The sequence below is a fragment of the Mycotypha africana genome, assembly GCF_025528875.1.
Source record: "Mycotypha africana strain NRRL 2978 chromosome Unknown BDF20scaffold_12, whole genome shotgun sequence".
In the NCBI taxonomy this organism is placed as follows: Eukaryota; Fungi; Mucoromycota; class Mucoromycetes; order Mucorales; family Mycotyphaceae; genus Mycotypha; species Mycotypha africana.
Window position 1 is genome coordinate 1,025,341 of NW_026515736.1, and position 14,250 is coordinate 1,039,590.

At 38.2% G+C, this 14,250-nt stretch overlaps 5 protein-coding genes across 5 annotated transcripts; 3 read left to right on the plus strand and 2 right to left on the minus strand.

Moving 5' to 3' along the window:
• Nucleotides 1–126: 126 nt before the first annotated feature.
• On the plus strand, nt 127–4,415 carry BDF20DRAFT_828273 (uncharacterized protein; the record flags this gene model as incomplete). The annotated part of the gene is made up of 7 exons (XM_053078236.1): nt 127–1,475; nt 1,550–1,708; nt 1,771–3,235; nt 3,296–3,482; nt 3,544–3,683; nt 3,756–4,266; nt 4,303–4,415. The coding sequence occupies 7 exons, from the start codon at nt 127–129 to the stop codon at nt 4,413–4,415; spliced, it is 3,924 nt and encodes a 1,307-aa protein (XP_052931986.1).
• A 677-nt stretch (nt 4,416–5,092) lies between these two features.
• BDF20DRAFT_896922 (EAP30/Vps36 family-domain-containing protein) lies at nt 5,093–7,676 on the minus strand. The gene is made up of 6 exons (XM_053082531.1): nt 7,138–7,676; nt 6,931–7,066; nt 6,252–6,867; nt 5,945–6,167; nt 5,736–5,872; nt 5,093–5,661 (listed from the first exon to the last, which is right to left on the minus strand). The coding sequence occupies exons 1-6, from the start codon at nt 7,239–7,241 to the stop codon at nt 5,315–5,317; spliced, it is 1,563 nt and encodes a 520-aa protein (XP_052931987.1). The 5' UTR covers nt 7,242–7,676; the 3' UTR covers nt 5,093–5,314.
• Nucleotides 7,677–8,183: 507 nt separating this feature from the next.
• Nucleotides 8,184–10,271, minus strand: BDF20DRAFT_964692 (uncharacterized protein). The gene is made up of 3 exons (XM_053084965.1): nt 9,444–10,271; nt 9,012–9,367; nt 8,184–8,947 (listed from the first exon to the last, which is right to left on the minus strand). The coding sequence occupies exons 1-3, from the start codon at nt 10,148–10,150 to the stop codon at nt 8,592–8,594; spliced, it is 1,419 nt and encodes a 472-aa protein (XP_052931988.1). The 5' UTR covers nt 10,151–10,271; the 3' UTR covers nt 8,184–8,591.
• Nucleotides 10,272–10,316: 45 nt separating this feature from the next.
• Nucleotides 10,317–11,583, plus strand: BDF20DRAFT_186956 (uncharacterized protein). The gene has a single exon (XM_053074877.1). The coding sequence runs from the start codon at nt 10,727–10,729 to the stop codon at nt 11,357–11,359; it is 633 nt and encodes a 210-aa protein (XP_052931989.1). The 5' UTR covers nt 10,317–10,726; the 3' UTR covers nt 11,360–11,583.
• BDF20DRAFT_186961 (uncharacterized protein) lies at nt 11,288–12,020 on the plus strand. The gene is made up of 2 exons (XM_053074878.1): nt 11,288–11,469; nt 11,540–12,020. The coding sequence occupies exons 1-2, from the start codon at nt 11,387–11,389 to the stop codon at nt 11,973–11,975; spliced, it is 519 nt and encodes a 172-aa protein (XP_052931990.1). The 5' UTR covers nt 11,288–11,386; the 3' UTR covers nt 11,976–12,020.
• The last annotated feature ends 2,230 nt before the right edge of the window (nt 12,021–14,250 follow it).

Sequence of the window (14,250 nt, forward strand, 5' to 3'; positions counted from 1 at the left end):
ATCATGTCGAGCACTAGAAGAGTACATTGGACGGAGGATAGTGATAAAGTTGAACCGGTACCACAGCATACCCAGCCAATACCAACAATACAACCAGATCTTCAACCAGTTCCTTCGAATCAACCTATGAACAATGCTTATCCCAATGCACAACCAGCCACCACACCGTGGCCTTTCATAACTCCCAGTTATACCAATACAGTATTACCACCGTCATTGAATCTTTATCAGGATGAAGATTATTATAGTGATGAGGAGGAGGATAGCATGAGTGATGAAGACGATGAAACAGCTTTCAACCAACTTTATGCCCGTAATCAAACCTTCTCCACAGTAGCTCCTGAAATCACGCATGAGCGATTAGAATGGCAACAAATGCTTCAGTCCGTTCTACTAGGTGAAATCCTGAAATCAGAAAAGAAAAGGTTGTCGACGTCTGATAAATTTACTCAAGAGAAACCCATTCAAGAAATCTGGCTATCATTGCGTGCTTTATTACGCGGTCGAACAATTATACAGGAACAGAAATCACTAGAAGACAGTCGAAAAGAAATAGGCAGCGTTTTGAGAATGGTCATGGAATTCAGAGTTGAAGAAAATGATGAGCAGAATGCACTGCGAAAAGTAGCCGAAGTTTTAAAAAATGTGGATCGAATAGAATCACTCTATACTACTCGTGCAGAAATGATACAAGCTCACCCACAATACGGTTCAATAGAGTTTCAAACGAGATTAGATGCACTCAATTCTTGGTGCACCATTACTCGTAGTCTAAGTATGCAATATAAAATATTGCGAAATTGGACAGGCTCAGAAGATTTACAAATTGCAAGAAAAAAGCCAGAAGAACCATCCACGACAGAAACAAATAACAGCAGTAAGGAGGATGCGCGAAACAACGATACTTCCTTTGTGGAAAGATTATTAAAAGAATCAGCGCTTCAAGATACCTTTGATAAACGAACACTATCAGCCTTGAATTCTCTTCTCGTTAAATCAAAAGAGACAATGATACTTAATTCGGCACAGTTCCAAGAAATGAATTTACCATCGTTTATTACTCAGTTACGACAATTAGCTTACTTCCCTATCTCACTAGTTGAAGAAGCATTGAAACTTCGTTTGGAATATAAAAGTCGAATGCAAGAACCGCCAAAACAAATGGTAGATGCTATGATGGAAGACTATCGAGGATTACTCTCTTTAGCGTGTCGAGTGAAAAGAGAGTACGAAGAATTGACTCATTCGGCACCTGGTTTTGTACTAGAGGAAGATGAGCCTATAGACAGAAACTATGACGCAGTATTAATGGAATCGGTTCGTTTCTATTTTAAACTGATCACTTGGAAACTAAACCTTGAAAAAGAAAATAACTTACGAGAAAAAGAGGTGATGGAGAAAGAGTGGGCATTTTTACAAGAAACCATTTGTCAAACTGTAGATAAAGCAGATTGGGAATGTGCCGAACAGTTTTGGTAAGCCATACATTCAGAAAAAACGGGTGTTATTACAATGCTGTTAGAGCATGCACTCATCAATCTATTAATAGTTCATTAACCAATAGATTGCTACAAGATGTTATGCATGACTATATTTCAAAATTAAAGATACCTCCAGAGTCAGTTGAAGATAACGGTATTGAAGTCAAATATACCAAATTATTACACACAATGCGAATGCGCGCAAGAAAGTTACTTCAATTTGCCAGGTTAGTATATCTCCGTCTTGTTACTCGCAACTTTTAATGCTAATATATGCTTTTTGATTAAGATTCTTCATGGGACAGTTTGAAAATGCAGCAGAATATGTCGTAGATTCAGACAATATGGACAAGTTCGTGACATGTTTAGTTGAAACAGGGCATTTCTTAGTTTACACAGGATCCTTCGAGGAGGAGCGAATTTATATTATTGCATCACCATCACTGTACGGGAAAGACGATGTCATTAGAACTCTGATCAAATCATGCTTTGCAAAAAATAGAACATTACAAGTACCCACTCCATTCGTGCCAGATGATCCGAACACTATACACCATGAGGCAGAATTCGATGACTATATCTTGATATTCTCGCCTTGGCAAAATATTATGTGGACAGGTGAAGTTGTCGAGGTTTCTACCCCTTTCATTCACCTTGGTATTAAAACGCGACTTGTGCGGTTGACGACCGGTGATGCACAGAGGTTAGCTCCTGCTAAGGCAGCGTTTTGGTCAGCTGTCCAGCATTCAGGCATAGAGATTATACAAGAGCACCGTGCTCATATTCCAAAAATCGACAAAGAATTGCACAAAATCAAGATGACAGTCTTTAAATTAGCTGATTCTACCATCTCTAGTGTTAGCACTATCCGTGATAAAACCCTTCGTTTAGGTTGTCAAGAGCTTGTCGAAGAGTGCTTTAGTTTTGCAAGTGATTTTGGCGTACGCGCGTCTAAATTTTTAAAACTGGCAGTACGACTTCAACTGGATCTTAAGCTCGTACGATTGGCGATTGATTGGATTTCGTTCATTACGGACGATTGTATTCCTTCGGATCGAAAGACGTTCCGATGGGCTGTCGCTGCCCTTGAATTCGTTCATCTCATGACACGCGGTGTCAATATATTGGCGTTAAGCGAAACCGAATTCGCTACATTACAAAGTAAAGTGGCACGTTGTGTAGCATTATTGATCTCACATTTTGATATTCTTGGTACAAGATACACATACGAACTTCAATTGAAAGAGGACCAACAACGTCTGCGTGGCGTTACAGCAAAGAGAAATTCTTACATGACATCAAAGAATGCCGATAAGGATAATATTACTACCAGCTCAACCTTTGGTGCATCCAATGATGCAGCGGCAACAGGTGGAGGTGGTGTAATGTATATACGAGATGCGTGGATGCGCAAAATCAATGAAATTGAAAACAGACGTACAGAAGACGAACAGGAACGAAAGATTATCGGTAAAATACTTGACGATCAGAAACCAGAAGACCAATCGCTTGTCTTCTTGGCTCCATCTTCCTCCAATATATCTTTCAGCTGGCAACAAGGTCGCTTTATCGGTGCTGGTACGTTTGGTTCAGTATATTTGGCGATTAATCTTGATACATCCACTGTGATGGCAGTCAAGGAAATTAGATTCCCAGATTCTAGTTCGTTATCTGCATTACACAAATCTATTAAAGAGGAAATGAAAGTTATGGAAATGCTTCATCATAGAAATATTGTTCAGTATTATGGAATGGTAATTATTAACTTGGCATAATCATTCCATTTGGATTCTAATGATGAAATTATTTCATAGGAAGTGCATCGTGATCGGGTATACATTTTCATGGAGTATTGTGAAAATGGCAGTTTGGGTGCGCTCCTAGATCATGGTGGTCGCATTGAAGATGAATTGTATATTGTTGACTATGCTTATCAACTGCTTAGCGGTCTAGCGTATCTACATGAAAATAATGTTGTTCATCGTGATATTAAACCTGACAGTAAGTATAAAATTTAAGCAGAGCAGACACTCTAGAATTGAATGCTAATGAATACGTCCAGATATCTTGATCGATTACCAGGGTCAATTGAAATTAACTGATTTTGGTGCTTCAAAGATCTTAGTTAAGGGTCAGAAGACTATGGGACGTACAACCATGAATATGCATGTTGGTAGCTTGGCTGGCACTCCGATGTATATGGTAGGCACAATTGAAGGGTTACCTCAGTAAAACAAAACCCCCCAATTTACAATCTTGATTATATAATGATAGGCACCTGAAGTTATTACAGGCAGTGACACAGGTCGTAAAGGTTCAATGGATATCTGGTCTCTCGGTTGTTGCATTGTGCAAATGGCAACTGGCCGTCGTCCTTGGAGCACTTTGGAGAATGAGTGGTCCGTTATGTACCATGTCGTGACAGGGCATCCTCCACTGCCCGACGCGTCTCAGTTATCTGCACAGGGTATCGACTTCTTAAAGAAATGCTTCATTCGCGATCCTAATAAGCGTCCTTCTGCAGAAGAACTGCTCAATCATCCTTGGATTACTAACTATTTAGAAAGTTATAGTGAGGAGGCACACTATACAGCAACCGCTGAAGAAGGTCAAGCGGATGGTATGCTTGCAGAAAACTCCCAATGGATGAATTCAGTACAAACACGTTCTATAAATGGCGACGAAATGCCACCGATCCCAAGATCAATAGGTTCTGTTCATTCTATGGAACGGCCCATTGTACGAAGTTTTCCCAACAGCTTAGCCATTGATGGCCTAGTTAGAAGTATACCCAACAGTTTAGCAATCGAAGGAATGACAGCAAGTTTAGAAAATGGAGCGCAGGCGCAAGCTTACTTCAAGAATATTGCTGCGCAACACGCGAAAGATGCACAATGGGATCCTACAGCATCTATGAGCAATATTGAATCATAGATCAGTACTACGTATATAACACACTCTTCCTATTATTAACTAAATCTTGTCCTTCCGACATCGTCTCTATTCTCTACTTTTTCCTTGACAGTAATATATACACATATACAGTTTACATTTACAGTTCTATTTATATATCCTCCTCTGGTCACATTTTCTTTGTATTAATCCTATTGCTATAACAATGCTTTGATTTGAATTATAAATATTGTTTCTTTCCCTCTCTAATAGAGTATAAGCCACAGTTACGTGGTATTCGTTGTATCCATCATATATATAAAATCTCATACTTTCAGAAGTACTAAGGAAGCACTCATCTCTTAGGGAGTCACTAAGGTTTCTCATTGATGAAAACCAAGATTATTGTTATTGAAGTGTTTGTGTCAATATATCGTAGTTTCCTTGTCTTTGAAAGCGTAATTACTGCTCGTTCGTACAAATAAAAAGTTTGAGGCATATTACATGATCCAAACTGCCTCTTTCGCGAGTATCAAATGAATTCGTAGCCCAATATGTGACAGCTTAGAATCCGAGAAAAGTAGCATGAATGTATCAGTAACAACTTACGAATTTTGGTTGATTAACACTTGAAAATGAGTCACGTTTGATGCTTCGATACATAGTATAGCACTTTTCCAATTAAGTGCCAAGGTCTGCATTGATCATTAATGTCAACACTGATTAAATTATAGCATAATTAGTTGGAAAGAAATACCCTGCTAAGTTTTAAAGCCATCGTCACTTTTTTCAAAGCATCAGCTCAAAGCTTGTTTATCGAGTAAAAATGCTATTTGGTTTTCTTTTCCTTTTCTTCTTGGGGGGGGGAGAGGGGGGAGGGGGATAAATTGCGCGAACGGTAAGGGAGTAGAGTAAAAGAAGAGCTTATTTTATATTAGGTACTAAACCATGAGATTTGCTGGATTTGTCTGCAATATGAATAAATTTTCGTAAAAGGTTATGCCTGCTGGGCCTTCATCTCGACATATGAAACCTAGGTGCTCCGTTATTGCCAATTGTTCCACAGCGACAGGTAGAGCCAAACCCTGAATTTCTGCTAGTCTCAAAGCAGTCAAGCCGTTATGTTCGTCTTTTACAAATTTCAATATACGGGATGCTACTCTGTCATCCGTCATATCCATGGATTGAATTACTAATAAACCACTAGGGAATCTTCTCAATCTGAAAGGCAACCTTAAAGACTCAAACTGTTGGCTTGCTTTGTATAGATCTTCAGGAGAGATGAGGGCTATGATATTTTTAAGGTTAAAGCGTTAGCTAAGTGGCAGACGCTCATAATTATTTATGTTCTAAACTACGTACCGACACCTCTAGCGCGGTTAAATAAACAATAAATATCTGTCAACGATTTCATATCATCATTCTTTTTATAAAGCTTTCCCAAAAAATCTGCTAGCTCTCTGGCTAATTCTTGATGGTATACGGAGCCAGCAGACCCTCTTTTGTTACAAAAATAGTGAGTGGTATGAATTACAATGCTTAAGCACCAGACATATCTTTAGAAAACCTACTTTGTTACAGGTGAAGCAATACCAAGGTTAAGCAAATGTGATCGTAGTGTCCCGAGTTCATCTCCTTGGTTTGCAGCATCTTTATAAAGCTTATTCGATATTGACTCTGCTAGTTTAACCATCTCTGTTGCTTTCATCATTAGTTTATCTAAATCTTGAAAGGCATCGGACAAGGTTTCGTTTGCCTCCAATGTTGTTTTTTGAATACGCTCCTCAATAGCACCTATAATAGAATAAAGAAATAAATGTGTTATTATTTAAGCGATAAAGTTTGCGACTTAACCATCTTCCGGAATATAAGATTTACTAATGCCGACACCTCGAGTGGCAGGTGCTGTCATCTCTACTGGTAAGGGTGCCTGTTTCTTTTGCCATTGTTTTTTACTCAACACTACTTTCAGTTTGTTGAAAAAATTAGATTGCCCACCATGTCTGAAGGACAAACGAATTTCTCCAGTATTAGAAGCATTTGGTGAACTGGTAGGCAGTGGATTATTACGACTACTGTTAGGTATCGAATTAGAGGAGTCGGAGGAAGTAGATGGTGTCATGGCTTTTCTTGATAGTGTTGCGCCGCAAATTTCGCATTGTATCATACTCGGATGGTTTATAAATGTACAAACTGGGCAAGTATTCTCATTATTGTTATTTGTGTCTATTGATGGATCAGGTGCAACAATGGAACAAGATGTCGTTGTTTGAGTTTCTTGTTTATGCACACCGCACATTTCGCACACGTTATTATCGGCTTTATTCGCAAAGAGACATATTGAACAAGCCCATATACCGGTATTATTACTAGAGCCATTATTGGCCTGCTTGTTCATACTCCTACTATTGCTTCGTGTCTTTTGCTTTTCTGCCTTTATTGCTGCAACATCGATTTTTAAATTGATTTTGGGAGATGATCTTAAAAACCCGCTCTATTCATATCACATTTAAGTCAAAGATTATGCATTCGAACAAAACATTGAAGCAATACCTACATAGCTCTCAATGTGCGTCACGTAAGAAAGGCTAAGCTCTGCTGAATAGTTCATAGGATCCAATTTGTCCACGTAAATTATGCGGTGTGTTGTCAAGTAACAAATGCCATCCTGAAAGTGCTCAAGTTTATGTTTTCTGATGGTTATGCAACATTAATTCCGTTTTGTCCATAACGACATGACTTTAAAACATCAGTGCTGGTTTACCCTTCGTAAAGACCAATTCGTCCTTGTCGCAACAAAATTGTTTCATCTTGAAGTAATTCTGGTTGTTTGGAAGCTGACAATGCTGTCTTATTGAAATACTCCATTCATCAATTTGTATATATAATGGAATGACAAGTGTTTTGGTGGTGGTTTTTTGTCTTTTTCTCGCAAAAAGGTGTACCTGTGTTTTATTGTTAACTCAGTAGTTGGAAGCTCACTAAATTTTTGTGTCAAAAAACTCACGCTGTTTAAAAAACGACCTGAGAAAGCACTTATCCGCTGCAAGCTCTACAGAAGAAGGAAGCCATAGCAAAAGTTAGTGCCAATCTTAATATCCTGGCACAAGTATGGCCATTCTGTAGTATACAAAAAGTGTTTGCGCTGTTAAAACTTTTGAACCACTGTTTTAGTTAACTCCATTTCATTTTGCACAATGCTTAAAGAACCATAAATTATTTTTACAGAATAGTAAAAGTTTTACGAGTAATATTGAACGGTTGTCAATAGCCATTTACGAGGATAAATATAAGGATTGTAGCATGAATGAACACGGAGATCTCATTTATCCATTACGTAATTATCATTTGCAGATAGGAACTTGCCTACTATTTGTATTGTGTTCGATAGATAACATATCCGTAAGGATGACTTTTTTGTCAATGGCATTACAGCCAGAAGTAACGATGTTTATATCAGTTATATAAGCACGCAATACTATTCAATAACCAGCTACTCAAAGCGGTATAGTGTAACTGATAATATTAGTGCTGTTTAAAATCTGTACAAACACCATAATAATTAGCTCAAATATCCGGTTCTCATTGTTTGGGTCCTACTAACTCATCTGAAACTGCGGGGTCGCCATCGTCAAGAATTACACTTTCGTAAACTACATTAGCAGCGGATTTCAGTATTGCTTACAGTGATAATCAATTCTTTACAGGCTTTAAATACTTTTAAACTGTAACAGCACTTGAAGCTTTCAAGTAGTATTGTTCAGTTACAGAATTATCAAAGATGCCGTTAACTACAAGTCTTTTTAGGTGCTCGAAATCAGTCAAATAATTTTTTTCAATCAGATACTATATATGCCAAAACCGTGATGTTTATACATAAGTTAAGCTAAAGTCGGGAATGATTCATCATTTACTGTGGCTCAGCGAACTATAGATATTATTTAGAAACCGAGAAGGAGGAGGAGGGCTTATGGTATTTATGAAAGGATGGATATAGTAAGAAAGCCGGCCGTTCAAACAGGAAATGAAATGCTTATACTTTCTCGTCTCTCTAACCACGGAAAATATCGCTTACTGATTAATTGTTGAAGTACGTTTATCCGTTGCTTCAATTTTCTTGTAAAGTCTAACTGGCAATTTAAAGTTTTATCATAGGTAAGTATATGAAAATAAGCGTATAAGCTAAAGTTGAATGCAGACTTTTTTATGATAAAATGGCTAAAATGCATATTTTACGTGACTAAAGTTGGGAGCAAGAAAATTATATTTAAGGAAGGGTGCGGTGAATAGTCTGCCAGTGATTGCCATGAATAACAGTTGCAACATTATACGAGGTACACGTCGTCTAAGATCCAATTCCTCATGAGGTTGTATCATCGTACGAGTTTCTAACTCCAACATGACGGCCACGCCTTGCAAGGTGAAAAATAATAGGTTCTCTAATGTTATATGTCTACACGTACTCATAATAATAAGTTCATGAAAGACACCACTGATAATGAATGATAACAAACCACGCATGCGTCTAGAACCCCATAGGCACTTCCACCGTTCATTGAATGCGTTTACTCCTTCTATCAAAGAAATAATGAGCCTTTTGTGTTACAGGGGTTCATGTTGTACGTAATGTAACATTACCAATGCTTCTATATGTGGAATGTTCCGCTAGAGTCTGTGGATGTCTGAGTTTCCTGGTTTGCTGCTTGTGAGGTTTTTGCTGCAATTTCACAAGCGACTCCTGAACACCTTGATTTGTTAAATCAGAGCCCATGCCAAGATTAGACGTAATTTTTGATGTACTACGCGTTACTCTTTTTGTTGTGCTTGCAACTGTTTTCGTTTTTGATTTTTTGGTATCTTCAATGATAGCAGGTTCTAGTGTTGTGACTGACGCAGACGCTTCCCAATCTGCTATCTTGTTATCTTCGCAACGGCTTTTCCCTGTGAACACATGTTCATGCAACAAGTTACGAATAACCTTATTCCATCGACGACTACAGTGTAAAAATGATGAGGGTGAATAGGATATTGTTCTGACATGTTTTTCACTATTAACTACAGTTATTGTACCTCCAAAAATCTCTCGGACTTGCCGACAAGATAGGACTATCAAATAAATCGACCATATCCCAAGAGAAAATGGCTTGTTCAGCGCCCATGAATATGTCAATAGCGCCCAAAAAACAGTATGCCTTGATGCCATAAAGGAGAGTATATATGACGCTTAATGGGTGCAGCCAAGCATATTCTAACGCGTCACTACCATAGGTAGGCAACCATGGATTGACAATCACATGCATAAATGCCAATTTGAAAAAGCCCAAAGCAACTTTTTGGAGACCTTTTAGCCGAATTCGTGTCTCGCGCGTAAGCTTACTTTCCTCCTCCTGCTGCTGCTGCTGCTGAATTGTTGTCTTATCCTTCGTCTTATCAATCGTAATATTGATCATTTCCTGAATCCAATTCTGAAATGAGAGTTTTTCAGGCGGCAGGGATGCTGTGTAGACAGCCAAAAACCAAGGCGCTGCCGCAAATAGAAGGTTGTAATGCGGGTATTTGGAGACAAATATCATGGGTATAAGGATATGGTAAATAATGATGACTAGTCGCAGTTGTTTTGGAGATACAAAATGATGTAGCCGGTGTTCATAACGGAACAGATAGTAGTCTGCATATAAAATCGCACTGTACAACACTATAAGGAAGTACGATGGTACAACAATAGCTGATGGCAATTGTATATCAATGAAGGGTGATTTCGTATAATCCACATACATTTACTGATAACAGCAGCTTGGAAGACCAGCGAGAAGAGTTCAGTCAGGAGGGAAAAAGGGGAGTAAACACAAATTTAAGTTAAAAAACGATTTGTTTTATAGCTTAAAGTCACAGTCAGCGTCACAGCACGATCGTCGTTGTTTCCTTTTAAATGAATCTGCGACATATCGATAAACCTTCTTTTTAAGAACTTTGGCACATGAAATGTGTTTATGTTCTTGATTTTGTAGTCCTGTAAACAATTTTTGTTTATAGAGCTTTCTGAACTCTTTAGATAAAGCAATAGAGTAGTAGTAAAGCCAAATTAGTTTTATTTTTGTCGCTGCAAGATCATAGAATATTCCATAGCGCTTTGAATATTTCAGGAACCATAATAACCATGCGATACGTACGAACATTGTTTATACAACCTCATGTTTTGAGAGCCTTTCAACGAAACCACGAACTCTGTCAAAGATGAAATACCGCGAACTTGCCTGTTTACCGAGAGTTCTCAATTTTGTATGTAATAATAAATTTGGGGGCAACCGGGAAGTTGATAAAAATTTACTTTCCACAGCATTTTATTCTATAAAATGCCAATCTACTCGGCCCCGATCTTGAACGTTGATTTGCCAAAACCGATTGTATTGACATCAAGTCAACTAACAGGGCTTTATGCTTTGATGCTTGGTATAGACTATGTCCTTCTGCGACATCAGGACAAGCTGGTCATCTCGAAAAGCACATTGCGACTCGGATTGACAGTAACTCACGCTATTGTTCCTTTAGCTGTTGTCTCACCTTATCTTCCCAACAATGTTGCCTTTGCTGCTGTGCCCTGGTTTATAGCTGCTTACAGTGCTTATCTACCTACAGAAGAGTTTACCTTGACAGAATGGCTTCGCGCCTTGTACAATACGGTTGTAGATCATCCACTGATGACATCGGATAAGGATAATCGTACGTTAGGTTTGAAAAAGGTATTTAGAGGCGTTGGTAAATTAACCTTCCTATACTTTGTTATCGAACCTTTATTGCCCGCTAAGCCCGATGATATGTTGAAATACGCATGGCTAAGTAAAGAGAGTCTTTTAAGCACATTTTTATTCGGTTTGAAGGCCTATCTCATCTTGGGAGGCATGGATGTTTTGATGGGATTCGTGCAATGCTTCTCCGGCTGGTGCATGCAAGATATGTTTGACTCTCCCATCTTATCAACAAGGTAATGGCAAGAAAGCAAGATCACAGCTGTCATGAATAAATGCTGTATGGATTTTACTGATTTGAACTATTTGCCGTTTCCATGTTATCTCGTCAGTCCCAGAGATTTCTGGAGGTAAATGCATTGATTTACAACCGATATTTTATCATGCGCTTGAGAGAGCTCATAGAACTTCCTATTCCAGTCGTAGATGGAATCTCATTGTCCGAAATTTGTTGCACAGTCAAGTGTTTGAAAACTATTCTAGAAGAAGAGGAACGGATAAGGACGGACAGACATCAAAGCCGTCTCAACAAAAGCCTCAGAAGGTTGGCTTTCTATCCACAAGACAAGGTCGAGGGCTACTGTCCTTCTTCGTTAGCGGAGTGTTTCACGAATTAATCATCTGTAGCGTCTGCCGCAAATTGACTTTGGAAAATCTGTGCTTTTTCTGTATTCACGGTATTGCATGTATGCTGGAGGTCAAATACTACGAACCGAGAAGAGCACAGAGCCAATGGAGGCGCGTCAGAAATATTGCTCTCAATATTGCTTTCATGACTCTAACTGGGCGCCTGTTTCTTGCTCCATTCCTGCGAACAAGATTCACTGAGGTTTTGCCTTTAACCTACGCGGCGTAGAACCTACAAAGAAGCTTCACTTGATTTACTTTTTAGAGATGAGCAATTTTTGCTGCTAATAGAAATAGGGCTAGTGATATGTGCAACATTTAGCTCTTTTTGCTTACGTAGAAAATAAAAGCCCAGCGTGTATCCGAGAAACAAGTGATACGCTTTTCATTTGAGTGAGAGGCATTCTTAAAGAAGATTACATTCAGAGGCCGTTTCAGAAGAAAACAAAAACAAAGCGACTGTTGGTACATTTTGTTCAAAAGTGACAAATAAAACCGCCCCAACTTTCTATTACCCAAAGAATAAGTTTTGACTGGTTGGATATACCAGCTCATCCATTGAATGCAGTACTGTAGTATTCCCTATATATGCTACATCAGTTGGGAAACAAAAGCACAGGTATTCGTTTTCCTTTTTTTTTATTATATAAGCAATGAATTTGATGAGTAGTACTGCATTGTACGATTTATCGTATATACACCCATATGACATCAGATCATTGAATAATTCAGTGGATTATTGATAGTTTATACTGAGTAATTGCTAAACATACTTCGTCTTTCGCTTTCTTCTTTAGTTTCTGTCCGTTATATTATAGGCCTCTTCTTTATCGTGCTTTTAAAGCTAATTCGCTAAAAGTAGAGCTTTAAGCTCACAAAGAAGTCCTGCTTGACAAAGATACTATGAATGGACTTGATCCTAGTTTCAATATTCAAACTTTTGCAGTATTGTTGATTCAACTTGAATTATCTTACGGAGCTATTGGTTGAAACAAATATTATTGCCTACTTTTTGGCTTATTAACAAAAAAAAAAACAAAAAACAAAAAAAAAGACGTTAAACAAATACGACAGTTGATTGATTGCTCAACCTTCAAGACAAGGACAGCATTTCTGTTGGACAGAACAAAAGAGTAAGAGTAGATTTTGCAGCAGTAGAATTGATATTTGTCTGTTTGTTGACTGAAAAGTGTCTAATACATCTTTTGAAAGACCTGTAGTTCGTGTAGAACACCAAACTCTAGTGATTTCAGAACACCAGAGGGTCGTATGTTCTACCCTACATAAATGTATAAAGGCTGTAATAGGTTTTCTAACCAGAAATAGATGGTTGAAGGAAACATGTTGGATAGTTTCTGAGGATGTGCAGAAAAGGCTCAGCAGGTTTGCTCTGGTCACTTGTTGGTTTCAACGACGTGCCACAGCGGATCATAGTGCCTTTTACACAAAACCCATAATTTCGATGGTTAACAGCAAAAGGTATCCTTACAAGCTAAACCTAGCTTCATTTTTTTCCAATTTTTGAATGATGTCTCATATTCTCAGTAGTGGCGTCTCAATTGAAATTGACGATTGTATACTTATCCTGTTATCTGTTAATTGTCTCAATATTTCAACGTCTTGTTTCCCAACACTATAATCAACCTCCATTTGGCTCACAAAAGATAGCTAGAATCTCAAAATACAGTTAGTTTTGATGAACGAATGTGCTGTTTACATACATAAAGAGAAAGCCCATTCTGACTGCTTCATGTTTCTACTATGCGTGCCTGAGGTGGCTTGTTTGGTTCGTTTGAATTATACTTTTTCAATTACCAATTAAGGATGAGGCGGGGGAGAAAGAATGGGTCTCAAATGGTCTCGGTATTTCGCCGATTCAAAAGCAGAATGCTGGAGATTTAATTTAAACTCTCATGTTTGGTTAATCATTGTGGGCAGCAGTAAGTTGCACAAAGAATGCAAAATAACTGTAAAGTAAGTGGAAGAGATTGGGAAACTAAAAAAATCTCAATATGACTCCTGCATTTGTAAAGACTCGATTGTTTTGTTTTTTTTTTCGCAGGAGAAGCACACATGTCTATTGCCTTTCAGACGCGTCTACAACCGAAAGTGAAGCTACCTCTTAGGAACCGTTGCAGTACAATTTGTCCTGTTTCTTGGTCCTCAACATTAAAACTCACCATATCGGTTTCAAACGGAAACGGACCAAGCAGCGGATCCAAATTTTATTCACGCAAAAAATTCTGAACGTGTCGGGGCGCTGTTTTCCCTTTCAAAACAAAAAAAAATCTGTGAAATTGAATACATGCAGTTGATAAGAGTTTTATGGACAAAGGGCTTGCCACTTGAGGTTTTGCTTTGAATAGAGATGAGAGCTAAATAATATTGCCTTATCTGTATTTGAATTTTATGAAAAAAGAAAGGATATTGAAATGGGTTTTACCACGTTCTAAGGAGCGCACAGTCCGTAACTGAGGGAAAATTTAATAGCAATCTTGGGATGA

Coding starts and splice junctions, on each gene's coding strand:
- BDF20DRAFT_186956 (XM_053074877.1), top strand. CDS start 10,727: ATGCCAATCTACTCGGCCCCGATCTTGAACGTTGATTTGCCAAAACCG.
- BDF20DRAFT_896922 (XM_053082531.1), bottom strand. CDS start 7,241: ATGGAGTATTTCAATAAGACAGCATTGTCAGCTTCCAAACAACCAGAA. Junction 6,168..6,251: donor CACTCGAGGTGTCGGCATTA/GTAAATCTTATA, acceptor ATTCTATTATAG/GTGCTATTGAGGAGCGTATT. Junction 5,662..5,735: donor TAACCGCGCTAGAGGTGTCG/GTACGTAGTTTA, acceptor AAAATATCATAG/CCCTCATCTCTCCTGAAGAT.
- BDF20DRAFT_186961 (XM_053074878.1), top strand. CDS start 11,387: ATGAATAAATGCTGTATGGATTTTACTGATTTGAACTATTTGCCGTTT. Junction 11,470..11,539: donor AGTCCCAGAGATTTCTGGAG/GTAAATGCATTG, acceptor TTCCTATTCCAG/TCGTAGATGGAATCTCATTG.
- BDF20DRAFT_964692 (XM_053084965.1), bottom strand. CDS start 10,150: ATGTATGTGGATTATACGAAATCACCCTTCATTGATATACAATTGCCA. Junction 9,368..9,443: donor AGTCCGAGAGATTTTTGGAG/GTACAATAACTG, acceptor TTTACACTGTAG/TCGTCGATGGAATAAGGTTA. Junction 8,948..9,011: donor TTCCACATATAGAAGCATTG/GTAATGTTACAT, acceptor TTTCTTTGATAG/AAGGAGTAAACGCATTCAAT.